The 19742-nt window shown below is 41.7% G+C and overlaps 1 protein-coding gene across 2 annotated transcripts in view; it reads left to right on the top strand.

The window, feature by feature from the left end:
- Positions 1-1486: 1486 nt before the first annotated feature.
- slc40a1 (solute carrier family 40 member 1) overlaps positions 1487-19742 on the top strand; it is a 51164-nt gene continuing 32908 nt past the window's right edge. The window contains exons 1-3 of one of the 2 annotated variants that reach the window (XM_068035609.1): positions 1487-1922; positions 2113-2180; positions 9390-9549. In XM_068035609.1, coding sequence (XP_067891710.1) covers positions 1880-1922; positions 2113-2180; positions 9390-9549 — 271 coding nt within the window. In that variant the 5' untranslated portion in view covers positions 1487-1879. Of the gene's footprint in view, positions 1923-2112; positions 2181-9389; positions 9550-19742 lie in introns of those variants that run through there. The other variant, XM_068035610.1, reaches the window with a different exon arrangement.

Raw genomic sequence — 19742 nt, 5'->3', positions numbered from 1 at the left:
TGCTTTGCTCATGGACAGTGACTATACTATATTCCTCTGGTCCTAAAAACACAGAAAAGAAACAGATTTTTAAAAATTCATTCATGGGATGTGGGCGTCACTGGCTAGGTCAGCATTTATTGCCCATCCCTAATTGCCCTTGAGAAGGTGGTGGTGAGCGGTCTTCTTGAACCGCTGCAGTCCATGTGGGGTAAGTACACCCACAGTGCTGTTAGGAAGGGAGTTCCAGGATTTTGACCCAGATGTTAAATGCTGTCTCCAAGAAGCAACGTCCAAAAGTCTTTGCATAGTATATTTGATGACTTTGCCAAGGATGGTATTAATCCTGATCTTGAAGAAGGTCTCTGGCATCATGCTCTTTGATCTACTTCCTCACTGTTCTCTTGCCTAATAATAGCCAGGGTGTCCTTCTCAAATAGGGATGTAACCCTTCCTATTAGAAAAATATTATGCAGCTAGCTTGCAGAAATTCTTGTGTCAAACCTCCGGACAAATTCGAACAGTTCACATAATTTGGGAGTTTTGAAAGTTCTGTTCAAAGGTATTTCCTGAAGGGAGAGCCCGGCCCCCGAGATTGTAAATCCTTGCTATGCAAACTGCGAGCTGGAGCCCCAGCCCTGCACGGAACAAACTGGATCAGCACGACTCCCCCCAACAAGTTGCACCTTATATTTTTGCATTCCTCCTTTCCCAGACATCCTAGATCGTGAGCCACAGTACTTGCTAATCCAAGCAAGTAGTTTTCGCACTCTGGGATGGCCTTGGAAGGCACTATAAATATATACAAACTCAAAATACTACAGATGCTGGAAATCTGAAATAAAAACAGTGCTGGAAATACTCAGATCTGGCAGCATCCGTGGAGAGAGAAACAGAGTTAACGTTTCAGGTCGATGACCTTTCATCCAATTTGAACTGGCAAGAATAACTCGTCCATTATGGAAACTTTGCAGCTCAGGAGGTTTTTTTAATGTTTATTTTTTATGTTCAATTATATTTATGGTTAAATGGTGAAATGCATTTTTTTTCAAATAGTGGAATATGTCTGGAGTAATCTTGCTAGCCGGAGAGTGGAAACAAAACATTAGGAACATTCAAAATACAGTTGATGCTAATTTACGAATATACAAAAAATGACGGACACGTAAAGACTCTGTGGTGCATCCATACCATTGTGATACCTTGTGAACACATTTGCCCGCGGCAAGTTCCTACAAATATATATATGATTAAATATATATATATATGTTATATATCCTTCGTATACACTGACGGTTTGCATGTTACACATATTATCGTACATAAGTATTGAAGTTATTGATGATGTTACAGTCCGGCGTCTTTCCTTATTCTTGCAGCACTCAATACTCTGAGCAATAATGCAACTAAAGTAACAGGAAAGGTCTGGTCCTCGTGAATGCAGCCGTACGTCTGTCAGCGGAAACAGTGGGGGGAGTCGTGCTGATCCAGTTTGTTCCGTGGAGCGCTGGGGCTCCAGCTCGCAGTTTGCATGACAAGGGTTTACTATCTCGGTACACGTCATGGGGCCGGGCTCTCTGTTCAGGAAATACCTTTGAACAGAACTTTCAAAACTCCCAAATGATGTGAACTTTCGAATTTGGGACCCGGACCGTGCGGCCGGTCTGATGGAAGTGTGAGGGTCCGGACCTAATATTGCATTTTAGCGACAACACTTTTCCGACTTCAGCTACAGTGCTAGCTAAGTCTGGAAACCCGAATAACAAAACAACCAGCGGCGCTTGCCATTTCAGAAACTGTTTTTGGATATTTTTCTAAATCAGATTTTTTAAAAAGTATAATAAGAGCTAGAACCGGACTGAAAATAAATTGCCAAAGGTAACCAAATCTACCTTTAAATATGGAGAAGACTGAAACCAGGGCTAATAAGAAAGGTTGCTGCGGTAAGTGTTTTAGCCATGCATTATTTGGAGAGTTTTACACTTGAACTTTTAATGCAACTTCTTGTAAATTATTTGAGAATATTTAATATATTCAACCAACATACATCAATATTAGATATGATACCTAACGTTGGCCTTTTTTAATTGACGTAACTTGAAACATGTACTTTTCTCGTCCTTTAAACTACAGCCTCTTTTGTGGGATACTTCAAGACGACCGGGTTTCTTATTTACCTTTGCCATGGACTGTCCACCTGGGTAAGTGCGGCTGCAAAGCTCAGACTGCTGCTTTCTTCATTTCTGATTTGCTCATATCATATGATACTTAGTTTGGGCTGTTGTATTGCGACATCATAAGTGGATTGGTGTGAATATTTTCTCTTCAGTACTTCGATTGAAATGTGTGTTTCCAGGAATAGTGAACAGAGGAATCTTCACAAACACATTTATGATGCAGCCACACATCGGGACTGGAGGAAATCTTATCCTAGTACATAAGAAATAGGAGCAGGAGTAGGCCATTCAGCCCCTCAAGCCTGCCCCCCATTCGATCATAGCTGATCTGTCCCAGTCCTCAACTTCTCTTTTGGGCCTGTTCTGCGTAACCCTTGACTCCCCGAGATTTCAAAAATCTGTCTACCTCCTCCTTAAATACATTTATTGATCTATCCTCCACAACTCTCTGAGGCAGAGAATTCCAGAGATTCACCACCCTCTGAGAGAAGAAATTCCTTCGCATCGCAGTTTTAAATGTGTGCCCCCTTATTCTGTAATTATGTCACCTAGTTTGAGATTCCCCCACTAGTGGAAACATCTTCTCAACATCTACCCTGTCAAGCCCCCTTAAAATTTTATATGTTTCTATAAGATCACCTCTCATTCTTCTAAACTCCAATGAATAAAGGCCTAACCTGTTTAGCCACTCTTGATAAGACAGCCCCTTCATCCCAGGAATCAGCCTAGTGAACCTTTTCTGAACTGCCTCCAATGCTAGTATATCCTTCTTTAAATATGGGGACCAAAACTATACGCAGTACTCCAGGTGTGGTCTCACCAACACCCTGTACAGTTGTAACAGGACTTCCCTATTTTTAAACTTTAACCCCCTAGCAATAAAGACCAAAATTCCATTCACCTTCCTAATTACTTGTTGCACCTGCGTGCTAATCCTTTGTGTTTCATGCACAAGAACATCCAGATCCCTCTGTACTACAGTATTTTGTAGTCTTTCTCCATCTAAATAATAATCTGCCTTTTTATTTTTCCTACCAAAGTGGATGACCTCACACTTTCCCACATTGAACACCATCTGCCAAATTTTCGCCCACTCACTTAACCTATCTATATCCCTTTGCAGATTCTTTGTGTCGTCATCACAACATGCCTTCCCACTTATTTTTGTATCGGCAGCAAATTTGGATACACTACACGCTGTCCCTTCCTCTAAGTCATTAATGTAGATAGTAAATAGCTGAGGCCCTAGGACTGATCCTTGTGGTACCCCACTTGTTATGGCTTTCCAATCTGAAAAAGACCCATTGATCCTGACTCTCTGCCTTCTGTGTGTTAGCCAATCCTCAATCCATGCCAACACATTACCCCCAATACCCTGAGCTCCTATTTTGTGCGATAACCTTTTATGTGGCACCTTATCGAACACCATCTGAAAATCCAAATACATAACATCTACTGGTTCCCCTTTATCCACTCTGCTTGTTATATCCTCAGAGAACTGTAACAAATTTGTCAAACATGATTTCCTTTTCATAAAAGCATGTTGACTCTGTTTGATTGCATTATGTTTTTCTAAATGTCCTGCTATTTCTTCCTTAATAATGGATTCAAGCATTTTCCCAATGACTGATGTTAAGCTAACTGGTCTATAGTTTCTTGCTTTCTGTCTCCCTCCTTTCTTGAATAGGCTTGTCACATTAGCAGTTTTCCAATCTGCTGGTACCCTACCGGAATCCAGTGAGTTTTGGTACATTATGATCAATGCCTCTGCTATCTCTGCAGCAACTTCTTTTAAAACCCTTGCGTGCAGGCCATCAGGTCCTGGCAACTTGTCTGCCTTTAGTCCCATCAGTTTGTCCAGCACCTTTTCCCTCGTGATAGAGATTGTTACAAGTTCCTCCCTCCCATTTATACCTTGTTTATCTATTATTGTTGGGATGTTTATAGTGTCCTCCACTGTGAAGACTGATGCAAAATATTGGTTTAAATTATCTACCAATTCCCTGTTCTTTGTTATTAATTCCCGATTCTCATCCTCTAAGGGCCCCACACTTACTTTAGCTACTCTCTTCCTTTTAATATACCCATAGAAGCTCTCACTGTTCATTTTTATATTTCTTGCCAATTTACTCTCATAATCAATTTTCTCCCTCTTTATTAGTTTTTTAGTCATCCGCTGCTGGTTTCTAAAAACTTCCCAATCCTCTGGCCTACCACTCATTTTCGCCGCATTGTACGCCTTTGCTTTTGATTTGATACTCTCCTTAATTTCCTTTCTTATCCACGGGTGGTTCATCGTTCTCTTCAAGTCCTTCCTTCTGACTGGAATAAATGTTCGCTGAGTGTTCTGAAATATCAGCTTAAAAGTCTGCCACTGCTCATCTACCGACTTCCCCTGTAGTCTATCTTCCCAGCCCGCTTTAGACAACTCTTTCTTCACACCTCTGTAATTGCCCTTGTTTAAGTTGAAGACACTAGTTTGAGACCCGAGTTGATCGCCCTCAAACTGAGTTTGAAATTCTACCATGTTATAATCGCTTCCGCCTAGAGGATCCTTAACTATGAGATCTCTTATTAATCCTACCTCATTACACAATACCAAATCTAAAATAGCCCGTTCCCTGGTAGGCTCTGCAACATACTGCTCTGAGTAACAATCCCTGAGGCAGTCTACAAATTTGTCTTCCTTGCTACCCTTGCCAATTTGATTTGTCCAGTCTATATGCAGATTAAAATCACCCATAATAATTGCAGTGACCTTCTTACAAGCCTCCATTATTTCCTGATTAATATCTTGTCCTACAGAGAAGCAACTTTTTGGGGGCCTATAGACCACTCCCACCCATGATTTCTATCCCTTGCTATTCCTTATTTCCACCCAAACTGATTCTACGTCACGATCTATTACACCTATATCATTATTCACAACTGCACTGATCCCTTCCTTTAATAGCAAAGCTACCCCACCTCCTTTTCCTTTCTGCCTATTCTTCCGGAACGTTGGATATCCTTGAATGTTTAGATTCCAGTTCATAACTGTATTGAATTACTTCACAGTTCCGGTTATGGAACAGGTGCCTCCACGTACAGAGGATGTGACGTGGTTGAAACATTCAGAAAATAGAGAAATTCCTCATTCATCAGGGAGTAGAGAAATATAAGCTTGTCACTAAAGCAGGAGAGAGATGAAAAAGGTCATTGTGGGCTCCTGGACAAGGGTTAAAAGACCAGGATAAGTGATATGGACTGGATGATCTTTTGTTAACCAAACCTGATGTTCTTATGTAACTCCATGAAATATATAAGATAAAATTAAAAAGGTGAAATACAGGTGCAGTACATTGTCATCTATGGAACCACAGGTCTGAGGCAGCAGTTGGGATGGAAAACTAAAGAGTGATAGGAAAGACTTCATAGGAGTCTCACCCGCCTCTCACTGAAATGACAATTTCAGTCATCTTGAGAAGGTGTTTTTGTGGCTCTGGTAAGCCTAAGTGAATATGCTGACACAGTATTCCATCTTATTTCCGAGGAACGTAGCTGCAAACAGTTAGCTACTTCAACCATTTTTGATGCCCGAGAACACTAAATCCAAACAATGTTTTACTTTTTTTTTTATCTTAATCTTGATATTTACTGATTCAATGGCGCAATAGTCTAAATATTGATGTGGCTCACTCTTGCCTGTGAATCAGTAGGCTGTAGCTTCAAGGGGCACTCTTGGACTTCAGTAAATGTTTCTGGCTGATACTTCAGTGCAGTACTGAGGAGTATTGCATTATCAGATCTATTGTTTTTTGGATGAGAAGTTAAATCAAGGCCCATCTGCTTGTTCAGGTGAATATAAAAGATCCCACAGCACTATTCAAAGAAGTGCAGGATTCCTGGCCAACATTCCTCCCTCAATCAACATCTCCAAAACAAGGTTAATTGGCCTAAAAATAGAAGGTGCTGGCCATACTCAGCAGGTCTGGAGCATCTGGGGAGAGAGGAAAACAAAGTGAACATTTCAGGTCGATTACCTTTCATCAGAACTGGCAAAGGTCATCGACCTGAAATGTTTACTCTGTTTTTCTCTCTCCCCAGATGCTCCAGACCTGCTGAGTATTTCCAGCACTTTCTGTTTTTATTTCAGATTTCCAGCATCTGAAAGGATTGTGCTTTTATTTTAAGGTTAATTGGTCTTTCATTTCATTACTATTTGTGGAACTTTACAGTGCAAAAATTGATTTCCATGTTTGCATACAGAACAACAGTGACTACACTTCAAAAATAATTAATTGACTGAAACACTTTGGGAAGTCCTGAGGACATGAATGACCCTATATAAATGCAAGTTATTTTATTCTTTGCTACCTTTACTGGACAAAAAGAAACTCACCTTCGACACCAACATATTTTAACCTAATTCCACATTCAGACCCAAAAGGCAAGGCACAGGAAGGATTTTGTAATGGGAGTAGACATGTCAGAGACTATCAGTGGATTGTCCTTCATCCGCACTCCAAAATGCGTTTTTTCCTTTACCTTAACTTTTTCCGAATCTCTTCTGTTCCTCTTATTTTGGATAATTTTGAGTTGTGTTTCATTCTAGTTTCATCATGGAAGTCTGCTTTATATTTTGCTTGTAATTCCCCCTATTTTCCGCACTGTATCTTTTCTATTTTGTCTCATTCTGTTTTGCAATTCTTTGTTTGCCTCAATTCTTGCGACTATTTTCCACTTTTTTTTTTCCCTTTTCAGTCACATGGCTGGGACTGATGAGTTTTCTGTGTGACAGGCACATTATACCGAATACAACCAACCATACCAAGTGGGAACAAAACTTTTAATTCTGTTGAAGTATTTTGTGCATCTCAGTCTTTGTCTCAAAAAAGACCACCTAGTGGATGTTTACTTACCTGTGCAGGAATCTGCACCGTCTGTGTTGCAACTGGGCTCTCATTCAAAGTTTCACAATTGCAAATATCTGGCAGTAATATTTTTCAGTGGTGTGAAGGACTCATTCAAGTGATAAAGCAAGCCACTTGAAGGCTAAAAGTGCTATGGCCATTTCATTGTCTGCTTTATTTGTTCCTGCGGCCTTGCCTGCCTGCAATATAGACCTCTTCTCCAACGTCTAATAGTTCAGCTCCATTTTCTCGTTCAATGCAGCAGAATATCTGCCCTTAATCTGTGTTGCATGCCTCCAGTCAGAGGTAACTTCCAGAAACAGATCTCACTAGCCTGCACCACTGGAAGCAGCAAGGCAAGACTCTGGTGAAAATGTACATTGTAAAATAATAATGCATTGATGTATGAGATTATCCAAATCATATATATTTTGTCTATGCTTGATATCTATAATCACTACACAATAAAATAACATCATAAATCATTAGTTATCTCATTTGTGTTGAAGTCCAAGTGTTATGCAAATAATAATTTTATTTAAAAATAAACTTACTTCGCACAGTTTAACAGGAGGTGACAAACAACAGGAATTATATTACTATTTGAATATAGAAGGTATTAGATATATTCAAGTGGTAATGTAACATATTGCTGTCTTTATACCTGGGGTACTGTGAGCAGTTCTGGGCATCACATCTTAGGAAGGATATATTGGCTTTGGAGGGAGTGTAGCAATGATTTACTAGAATGATACCTCGACTCCCAGGGTTAAATTACGAGGAAAGGTTACACAAATTAGGGTTGTATTCCCTAGAATTTAGAAGATTAAGGGGTGATTTGATCAATGTTTTCAAGATATTAAGAGGAACTGATAGGATAGATAGAAGGGAAACTATTTCTGCTGCTTGGGGAGTCTAGGACTAGGGGATGTAGCCTAAAATTAGAACCAGGCCTTACAGGATTGAAGTTAGGAAACACTTCTACACACAATGGGTGGTAGAAGATTGGAACTCTTTTCTGCAAATGACAGTTGATGCTGGATCAAATGTTAATTCTAAATCTGAGATTGATAGATTACTGTTAACTGAATATGTTAAGGGTTGTTGGGCAAAGGAGCGTATATGCAGTTAGGTCAATGATCTCATTGAATGGTGGAACCGGTTCAAGAGGCGAAATGATCTACTGTTGTTCCTACGTTCCTATTGTGCCAAACTGACAGCGAAAGGATTGTAAATGTCAACAGTGGTAAAATATACTGCTGACCTGTATCACCATAATAAAATGGCTGCCAGTATGAACCAGTGGTATTGGGAGCCAGACCTTTATGTTTGCCTCATATGAAGCTCTCCCTCAGGGCGGCATTTGGTGAACCACCTCTTGAGATGAGTCTCTGCGTCTGTTAGGCAATTGTACCATGGTTCAGTAATTGATTTAATTTTATTGGTGCCAGATCTATCCCCTTTATAATTAAAGGCAGACGCAGCAGCAGTGGAACAACTGCTCGTGTGCGAGATGTCATGCATGGACTGTTAGAACACTTTGTGAATCTGGCAAGGATATTCCCTGATGCCAGTAAAAAAACATATAGAGTTCAGCTTGACTGTGATCAAGGCCAAGATGATTGGCTTGAAGACATTTACTTAAAGTAAGAGTTATTTAGAAGCATAGAAATGTAGAAAATGTATGGCACAGAAGGAGGTCATTCAGCCCACCATGTCTGTCCCAAATTCCAGCTCTTGGTCTGTAGCTCTTTAGATTACAAAACTTCAAATACATATCTAAGTATTTTTTTAGTGCAATGAGGCTTTCTGCCTCTACCACCCTTTCAGGCAGTGACCCCAAGTACCCTCTGGGTGCTCAACAATTCTCCTCAACTCCCCTCTAATCCTTTTGTCAGTTACTTTAAACCTATACCCCCTGGTTATTGACCTCTCTGCTAAGGGAAATAGGTCCTTCCTATCCACTCAATCTAGGCCCCACATAATTTTATACACCTCACTTAAATCTCCTCTCTGTCGCTGGCAGTACTTACCATTGGAAGCAAGCTTACCATTGGAGGCAGTTGGAATTAATTTTACTACAGTGCTATTTTCATCAAAGGGCTGCAATTTGAAGCGTCGTTCGCCAGTAGACCATCTCCAAATTGTTGTCACTGAGAGTGTGCTACCTTAATTAATTCTTCAGCAAATTAAGAAATAATCAAGATAATAATTAAGAATAAGAAATAATTCTAATTAAAACATTTAACTCCTTTAGCTGGAACCTGGATGAATAAACATTTGTTAAAAGAGCACCTTTTATTTTTGACTTGTGCTAAATGGATTTTGTGTTTTGTTACAGGGCGATAGGATGTGGCACTTTGCTGTGTCAGTGTTTTTGGTGGAGCTTTATGGTAACAGTCTGCTTCTGACTGCTGTCTATGGACTGGTCGTGGCGGGCTCTGTCTTATTACTGGGAGCTATTATTGGTGACTGGGTGGACAGAACCCCAAGGCTTAAAGGTATGGCCTAGCCCACTGCACTTTTACCTCTGTAGTACATCCTTTTTAAATATACAGATTTGAAAAATTCCAGTTCTTCTCTTTTTATTGCTATGGGACCATGTGTGAAGTATACAATAAAGTGGCTAACTTGAAATAATACTGCAGTATTCTGTTACGGGACCATAAAACAGGATCATTCAGCCCATTGGACCTGCTCTGCCATTCAATTATAGCATGGCTCAACAGTCCCTCATTTCCATTTATACATCTTTGTTTAGATCCCTTGATACCCTTACCCAACTAAAATCTATCAATACACCATCCACAGCCCTCAGGGAGCGTGCATTCTATGGCCTGAATTTTACTAGCGTGCCACAATAGCGGCAGCGCACTTTAAAGTTGGCGGTCTGCTCGCGCAGAGCAGCCATCGCTGAGCCCCCACGATATTTCGCACGGGCGCTCATTTAAATGGTGGCAGCTGAACGGCTGCCCCCGATGACGTAGAGGGGCCAGCCACTCCATCCCCAGCAATGGCGTCCGGCGCCACCGCGCAGGCGCTGGAGCCATTTTTAAAGGGCTTCAAGCCCTTAGAAGAAATTTGAATTTTTAATGGAACTGTATCTCCCATTGTCTTTGAAAAATTAAATAAAAGCTGGAGACCCTTTCCCACTAGCTCCCCCCAATGTTTATCTTTGCGTCTATCGAACTGAAATAAACTTTTTCCCAACCCAAGCATCCCTCCCAACTTCGTTACCTTTACCCTTCAACCCCTTCCCACCATCCCCTCAGCCAATACAAAGTGCTTTCCCCACTCCTCCCCTGCCCTGATAATTTTACTCCTCTGCCCACCCCACCAGTGTCACACCACAGAACCCCGAACGGAGTTCCGAAGGCGCGCGAGTTCTGGCGGCCAGAATATCAGTGTCGGATGGCCGCCGGGACAAGGTAAGTTAATTTGCATGTTTTAAAATTAATTTTAATATTAAAGTGAAGGCCCTGCCCCCGAGCAGCGGGGTGGGGGTCTACACCGAGGCCTCGCCGCCGGCGGTAAAATGCAGTGGGGCCTTCTCAGAATCGGGGTTCGTGACGTGCCTCTTGTGTGAAAAAATATCCTCAATTCACGCTTAAATGGCCTAAATCCAATTTTATACCCCTTGTTTTGGATTACCCCACAAGAGGCAATTGGTTCTCTGTATCTACTTTAATGAACCTTTTTAGCATTTAAAAATTATCATTATCCTTTTATCATTACCATTTCAAAGACCTCAATTCAATCACCCCATAACATTTGAAACTTCATAATTTAGCTCGTTAAGCCCTGGTATGATTCTGGTGAACCTGCCCAACACTGAACATGATACTCCAGATGAGGTCTGAGCAAGGCTCTGTACAACTGAAGCATCACCTTCTCACTTTCGTTTTCCAACCCCCTTGAGATAAAGGCCAACATTCCATTAGCCTTTTTATTTACATTTTGTGCAAATAATTTTAGCTTTTAGTGATTTGTTTACATGGCTGCCCAAATAGCTTTTGTTCTTCTGTAGTTCTCAGGGGGTTATTTTGGTCAAAGGGTGAAAACAGGCACTAAATGGATGCTGTGCTAAAAGGACAAACCTGTTTGAAAGTCTGGATTTAACACACAAATTTGGTCCCAATTTCAAATGACCATAATTTAAACTTATCAGGAGGTGCTAAACCAAAAACCTGCAGGTTTAGCACTCAAGTGCTGATTAGAAGCAGTTTTGTCAGTATGTGTGGGCTCCACACACACACTTCCACTGTAGGTGTGGAGTGCTTTGCTGGCATACACATAGATTGCAGAGAGGCCGAGGTTCTCAGATGCAACATCGGAGGTCCTGGTGGAGAAAGGCCAAAGGAGGAGGAATGTCCTATAACCACAGGGGCTAAGGGGAAGAGGACACCACCTTGCCCTCCTCACCTTCTTGTCCCTCTCTCCTACAGCAGTTGCTGTTGCTCTGCCTGGTCTCTTATCCTCCTCCCATTACTCCAGCAAATCAAGGGGGACCCCTAGCAAGATGCTCATGACCAAGCAGTCCCTTTCTGCAGTGAGTCCTAGAAGGTGGAGTAGTACAGTACTTACTGTTTTTAGGCAAAGTCATCAGAGAATTTGTAGAATAAATGTTGCTTTATTGTTGGTAAAGTATTAAGAAAGTGTCCCAGAAAGTCTCTCTCAATGTGTTTCAGAGGCCCTCTTCACACCTCCAGCAACTATGAACATAAAATATTGAGTATCCCTTTAAGTATCCCTTGAAATCCACATCAACACCATGTTTGCTCCCAAACAGCTGGTTGCTGTTAGGAGAGGGTGTTAGGACAAGCACTAACCCAAAAAATGCTGTGCAGCCTCTTTAGAAAGTGTTAGCAGTCCCTTAATGAGCCTACGGGTGGCCATTCCTAGTACAGGCTTCAACTCCTTTACCAAGATGGCGTCTTGCACTAAACTCGGGCTAAACCGGCTTTTCAGCTCAAGACCTTATCTTAGTTGTCCTTGGAGAATTTTAGCCCCTGAACGTGCTGTTGGAAATTGCACCCCACCCCCCACTGTCCCCAGTCTCTCCCCATTAAAAAAACATTCAGAGTTGTCTTTCTCAGATCCAAAGTAGGTAACCTCACACTCGCACTCCAATTTTATTCCATGATTAACAAAGATCTCATAACCCAGGAATGAATTATTAATATTTATTTACAAGTATAGTTCACAGAATTTGCCACTATCGTCTACTATACATTCATTTAGGTTAAATTTGTATTTTCTAATTTTTTAAATTAATGATTAAAAGACTACATTTTTATGCATGGAGATTGTCCAGTGTGCTTGATAATGGAATGTGAAGCATCGCCTCTGGCTAGACCGAATCTCTATGGAATCTTCACACGGATCTGGGAATCTCTGACAGGAAGATTCAGGCCCATCAGGAAAAGAACAGAATCAGTCATTCAAATATCTTGCTTTATAACAACTCATAGCTTGTTGTATAATATTTAAGAAAGAACTGGAAAATAAAGGGAAGGACTTTTGCTTTCATCCATCACAAATACTGGCAAGTTGTTGTATCTGGTAGAGGAAGCAGTCATGCTGGCACATACAAGGGAAGTATGATAGGAAGCTCCAAAGCTAAACATGTCAATGCTATATCGTTGCTCTTTGTTCTCTGGTGTCATTTGGAGTTGCTGTGTGTCAATCACTGTTGCAGTCTTTTTGTCTGTTCTGTTAGGCTTTTATGATTCTAACTTGTCATCTTGCAACTTTCTAAATTAATCCTTTTGTCTCCGACTAAGATTTTGTTTGTGTCTCCTCGACTTAGTCATTCTGTTTCTCTCTTTTCATCTTTGTGGGTCTATGAATCAATCTTTCTGTCTCTCTGTTTAGCTGTCCAGTTTGGCCTTTGCACCTATCCAGCTCAGCTTTCATGGGGATGAAATTCTTTTGTGCGCTTTAGTAGACGGTTGCACTAGATGTGCATTATTGTGCAGTAATCTAGTGTATTGCCATTAACAGACAATTAGTGCATTTTTGTTCAGATTCCCAAAATTTCTATAATGTACATGTTAACAGATCCAGCATTCATGTTTTTTTGAATTTGTTAAACACCAGTTAAAGGCAAAGATGCAAATTTGCTCGTGTTTGCCTTTCAGTCCACATTACATTAATTGCACCTGCTTTAAAAGTGGGCAGTAAGACAGTGGGAAGAGGTAGCACAAGTCCACCATGTTGCAACGGATAAGGCATTGAAAGAGCAGTTGAGCTGTTTTGCCCCACACAACAGCATTGGTGAATTATAGGCAAATCTTCATTTGTAGAACATGTTGGAGGTGGAAGACATGTAGCTTAGTAGGGTTGGTAGTTAAAGATCATAGGAGAAAAAAATAGATTTCGCTACCACTCCAGGCAACATGTCGACTGGTAACAGAGCTACTTTCATTTGACCAAGGTGCAACTTAGAGGGAAATTATGCCTCACTAAAGAACAAAGAATTGTTCCATTTCCTGGAACCAAACATGCAGCCAAGGAGCAACATTAGCCTGGCACTGGTAATGATGGTAAAAGTACCAACAACACTCAAATATCTTTGCCACAGGTTTCTTTGAGGCATGGCTAGAATTTTAGCCAGAACAATCAGTTTGTAGTACACTAGTGTATTATCCAGGGTACAGATGTCCTATTTTGATATTAAAATTGGTGTAGTAGATTGGGAGGAGAGGATGAAAGGGGCTTTCAAAAGATGTGGCATTCCTAAGGTACAGGAAACTATCTTCTGCACTCATTTGGTCATTAAAGTACCCATGCAAAAATTTCATGCTGCTCATCAACAGAAAATGATGTCCCTTAATGAATAGCCAAACAGTCAGTAATTAGTATGCAATGATTAAATACGTGAATACAGTTTCCAGGAAATGTTAATATTGCCTATATGTTAAGGAAATAACAGGTTTCCCAGCTATTTCAAAATGAAGACAAGTTGATTGGATGGCTCCTCAGAAACATAATTACCCTTTCAAACGTGGTCTGTGCAAACCGCAAGAAAACAGTATACAATAAAGCAAATTCAAAACATAGGAATATCACCAAACAGTCATTTTGTAAGTTCAAACATTAGTTCTTGTATGTAGCAAGGGTACTCTCCAGTGTCACCCAGAGAAAGTTGGCAGAGTATTCTGCAAGAGAATAGACATAACAAGCAGCTGGAATGTATTTGAGGGGAGTGAACAGAAAGAAATCATGGCACAGGAGTTGGAGGGGGTGGTGGAAGATGATGACATCTTGCCAGGCTCTCACTGAGAATTTTTTGCTAGATGTCTACTTTTCTGTTTTGATTGCACTTTTTTCTGTAATAAACAACCATTCCACTAAAAAGGCTGACACTTCAGTGCTTTCTAGATCATAGCAACTTGCTGCATAATTGTTTTTTCCTCAATGTCGCCTCAGGTTCCTTTGCCAATTGTCTTAAATCTATGTCCTCTGGTGAACAACCTTTTTCTCCTCATATACTCTATCAAACCATTCATGATTTTAGACATTTCTATAAAATCTCCCCTCAAATGTATCTGTTGCAAGGAGAACACTCACATCTTCCCTAGTTTCTCCACATAACTGAAGTCCTGCATCCCTAATATCAGTCTAATAAATCTCCTCTGTAACGTCTCCAAGGCCTTAACATCCTTCCTAAAGTCTGTGCCCAGAATTGGCAGCTGTACTCTGATTGGAGCCAAACCAATGTTTTGTAAATGTTCCGCATAACTTCTTTGCTTTCCTACTCTATGCCTCTATTTATAAAACCAGGGATCCCATATACCTTCTTAACAGCTTTCTATGCCTGTTGACAAATTAACATTTACGACATTTCATTGGCTGTTCAATGCTCTGGACCTCCAAAGGATGTGTCAGGCAAAATAAATGCAAGTCTTTCTTTCGTAAAATGATTAACTTTGAAAGTAAACAGAACGTATAATTTCAGGTGGGGAGGCGGTGGCAAAGTGGTATAATCACTGGACTAGTAACCCAGAGACCCAGGGTATTTATCTGGGGACATGGGTTCGAATCCCACCACAGCAGAAGGTGGAATTTGAATTTAATTAATAAATCTGGTATTAAAAGCTAGTCTAATGATGAAACCATGAAACCATTGTCGATTGTTGTAAAAACCCATCTGGTTCACTAATATCCTTTAGGGAAGAAAATCTGCTGTCCTCACCTGGTCTGGCCTACATGTGACTCCAGACCCACAGCAATGTGGTTAACTCTTACATGCCCTCTGAAATAGCCTAGCAAGCCACTCAGTTGCACCTAACCGCTACGAAGTCAATAAAAAGGAATGAAACCGGACGGACCACCCGGCATCGACCTAGGCACCGGAAATGACAACGGCAAACCCAGCCCTGTCAACCCTGCAAAGTCCTCCTTACTAACATCTGGGGGCTTGTGGCAAAGTTGGGAGAGCTGTCCCACAGACTAGTCAAGCAACAGCCTGACATAGTCATACTCACGGAATCATACCTTACAGACAACAGACAATGTCCCAGACACTGCAGTCACATCAACGACCTTCCTTCAATCATAAGGTCAGAAGTGGGGATGTTCGCTGATGATTGCACAATGTTCAGCACCATTCGCGACTCCTCAAATACTGAAGCAGTTCGTATAGAAATGCAGCAAGACCTGGACAATATCCAGGCTTTGGCTGATATGTGGCAAGTAAAATTTGCGCCACACAAGTGCCAGGCAATGACCATCTCTAACAAGAGAGAATCTAACCATCTCCCCTTGACATTCAGTGGCATTATCATTGCTGAATCCCCCACTATCAACATCCTAGGGTCTACCATTGACAAGAAACTGAACTGGAGTAGCCATATAAATACCGTGGCTACAAGAGCAGATCAGAGGCTAGGAATCCTGCGGCGAGTAACTCACTTCCTGACTCTCCAAAGCCTGTCCACCATCTACAAGGCACAAGTCAGGAGTGTGATGGAATACTCTCCACTTGCCTGGGTGGGTGCAGCTCCAACAACACTCAAGAAGCTCAACACCATCCAGGACAAAGCAGCCCATTTGATCGGCACACCATCTACAAACATTCACTCCCTCCACCACCGGCGCACAGTGGCAGCAGATGTACCATCTACAAGATGCACTGCAGCAACGCACCAAGGCTCCTTAGACAGCACCTTCCAAACCCGCGACCTCTACCACCTCGAAGGACAAGAGCAGCAGATGCATGGGAACATGACCACCTGCAAGTTCCCATCCAAGTCACATACCATCCTGACTTGGAACTATATCGCTGTTCCTTCACTGTCGCTGGGCCAAAATCCTGGAACTCCTTTCCTAACAGCACTGGATGTACCTACCTCACATGGACTGCAGCGGTTCAAGAAGGCAGCTCACCACCACCTTCTCAGGGGCAATTAGGGATGAGCAATAAATGCCAGTGATGCCCACATCCCATGAATGAATTAAAAAAAAGTGATGTGTTTTGGTTTAACACACTCCTGGCTGTTCTCCCACATTCTACCCTCTATAAACTTGAGACCATCCAAAACTCTGCTGCCTGTGTCATAACTCACACCAAGTCTCGATCCACTATCACCCCTGTGCTCACTGACCTACATTGGTTCTCAGTCAAACAACATCTTGATTTTAAAATTCTCATCCTTTGTTTTCAAATTCCTCCATGGCCTCGTCCCTTCCTATCTCGATAATCACCAGCCCCACAAACCTCCAAGATATCTGCAGTCATCTAGTTCTGGCCTCTTTTGCATCCCCGATTTAATCACTTCACCATTTGTGGCTGTGCCTTCAGTTGCCTAGGCCCTAAGCTCTGGAATACCCCTCCTAGACAACTCCGCCTCTCTACCTCATTATGCTCCTTTAAGCCACTCCTTAAGTCCTACCTCTTTGACTCAGCTTTGGTCATCTGACCCAGAGGTTGACAACGTGTCCGTACACAGACACCTGTGTCTGTGGCAAAAGGTTTGAGGTCCATGACTGATAATTTCAGGAATGAGAAATTTCCCATTGGCTTCTTCTTTCCAGATAAGTGCGACTTTACAAACATTTACAGCTGTCAGTTTCACAGCTGACAGGTTGCTGGGAGCGGGAACAGTGGCATCCAAACCCAGGACAAGTTTAGGGTTTCTGGCAGGTTCTGATTTTTTTTTAAAGCCCGCCGAAAACCCTGAGCTTGTCCTGAGTTCAGAAGTCACTGTTCCCAATCCCAGCAGCTGTCAGCTGTGAAACTGCCAGCTGTGAACTTTTTTTAAAAAAACTGACCAATCACAAAGCAGCTCTGGAGAGAGTTCCTGCTCTCTGCAACTGTCACAGGGAGATGGGGGGAGAGAGGGAGGGGAAGGAGAGAGGGGGAGAGAGAGAGAGGGGAGACAAAGGGATAGAGAGGAGGTGGGAAAGAGAGAGAGAAGGGAGAGACAGAAGGGGAGAGTGAAAGGGAGGAAGTGAGAGAGAGGGGGAAGGGGAGACAGGACAGAGCGAGAGTGCAGGAGAGAGGAGAGAGATTGGAGGTGAGAGAGGGGGTAGAGAGAGAGGAGGGAGTGAGGGAGAGAGGGATGGACAGTGAGAGAGGGAGAAAGAGAGGGGGGGGAGATGGATGGACACAGAGGGAGGAGAGAAGGGGGCGGGGCGAGAGGAGAGAGATGGACACAGAGAGGGGAGAGAAAGAGATCAAGATCACACCAGACAGATGGGCATCTATCCGGATTCTCCACATCGCTACATCAAGTGTGCGGGCAGACATTGACTACTTGTGCAAGAGAAAGCAATGCCAGGTATCTCAATAAATAGGGAGAAATGTGTTTTAAATTGGACTATGTTTTGATGGCATTAGTTTGGATATACACTTTATATACAGATTAATCGTCTGCATGTCTTTGGCTGAGTCAATAATTGTGTCAAATATCCGTGGTGCAACATGTTGGTGCCTATCCCTGATCCGACCTAATATCCCCTTATGTGGCTTGGTGTCATATTTTGTTTTATAATGCTCATATAAAGCACCTTGGGACATTTTATTATGTTAAAGGCGCTATATAAATATAAGTTGTTGTAATGAAGAAAATAATGATGATGAAATGTGCTTTTAATGTCACATGTTAGCACATCTTCCTCTCATGGTATGTGAACGTGCACAGTGTGGTATTTTTCCTTTATTACTTCTGCGAGTTATACATTGCAAGAAGTAGAGATTGAAATTTCCTGGGTCTTGGTGGAAAGGTATCTTTCATGTCCTAGCTCACTCAGAATCCTAACTAACACTATTTTTGGGTGCCATCAAAGCAAAGATGGCAGAGATTTGTGGTCCAATGCCACTTTCTCAGGGCAAACAGGGATTCTTAGGGCAAACAGGGATTTGCAGTAAATGCAGCCCAGTATTGCTCACATCCTAAGAACAAATTAGAGAAAACATGAAGTGGCTCAACAGATGGCTATACTTAAGTGTTAGGTGTGTCTCAGTAGGTAGCAATCTCACCTTTCAGTCAGAGGGCTGTGAGTTCAGGTTATGCTGCAGAGACTCGAGCACAAAATCTAGGCTGACACTCCAGAGGAGTGCTGCACTGTTGGAGGTGATGTCTTTTCGATGAGATGTTAAACTGAAGCCCCATCTGCTGTCTCAGGTGCATGTAAAAGATTCCAAGGAACTATTTTGAAGGGGGTGGGGGGCGCAGTTATCCTCCGTGTCCTGGTCAACATTTATCCCTCAACCAACATTACTAAAATAAATGACCTGATCATCATCTCATTGTTGTTTGTAAGGCCTAGCTGTGCCCAAAATGACTGTTGTTTTTCCTACATTGCATTTGTGCATCCATGTATCCAGAAGGTACAGGGTAAAGTTCTGCATTACAGTGTGTAAAAAAAGAGCAAAATGTTTAACTCCTATTTAATGTCTGTGTTTGAAGAATATTTCAGTCCTTATATTTGTCTTATTGTGTCCTTGTTTTACCATTGCTTTCTCTTTCCCTTCTGTTCGCCCACTCAGTCTTTCTCTTGATTCTTCTTGCTTATTTTCTTGATTACTTTCTTTCACTGGTGAGTGTGTGTGTATTTGTGTATGTTTCTGTTTCTGTTTCTCTATCACGATTTTTTATATTTACAACTTGAAATTATATAGTGCCTTTAATGTAGTAAAATATCCCAAGGTGCGACTCAAGAGTATTATCAGGAGTGTTATTGAGCCATACAAGGAGACATTAGGACAGGTGACCATAAGCTTAGTTTTAAGGTGCATCTGAGAGGAGGAGAGTGCACTGGAGAGGTTTAGGGAGGGAGTTTCAGAGCTTGGGGCCTAGGCTCTGAATACATTTAAAGCAAAAATTGAAAGGCTGCACTATTCCAGTTGACAATGTTAACAGATGACAGAAGGCCACAGGTATGTCAGAACTTGGAAATAAATGCCATAGTTAATTGAATTCAATGGAAAAGAATTGAGTGGAATGTATCATGGGCACCCACTTCAATACTGTCAATTCTATACCCCTCCAAAGTTAAAAGTTTCACCCTTCATTGAAATTGCCACTATATTATAACATGAAAACCTTGTTTTTCAAAAATCGGGTGAAGTGTATAACAGGCGATATCACCACATTTAGACTATCAGAAAAATTTTAAATCATCCCCAATAGAGAAAGCTATGAACTAGCTAAGTCGAACAGTGAAAGGACAAGGGGAAAGCACACAA

The sequence above is a fragment of the Heterodontus francisci genome, chromosome 7 (assembly GCF_036365525.1).
Source record: "Heterodontus francisci isolate sHetFra1 chromosome 7, sHetFra1.hap1, whole genome shotgun sequence".
NCBI lineage: Eukaryota > Metazoa > Chordata > Chondrichthyes > Heterodontiformes > Heterodontidae > Heterodontus > Heterodontus francisci.
The sequence above is the reverse complement of the archived record's forward strand: the minus strand, read 5'-3'. Positions and strand labels throughout refer to the sequence as shown.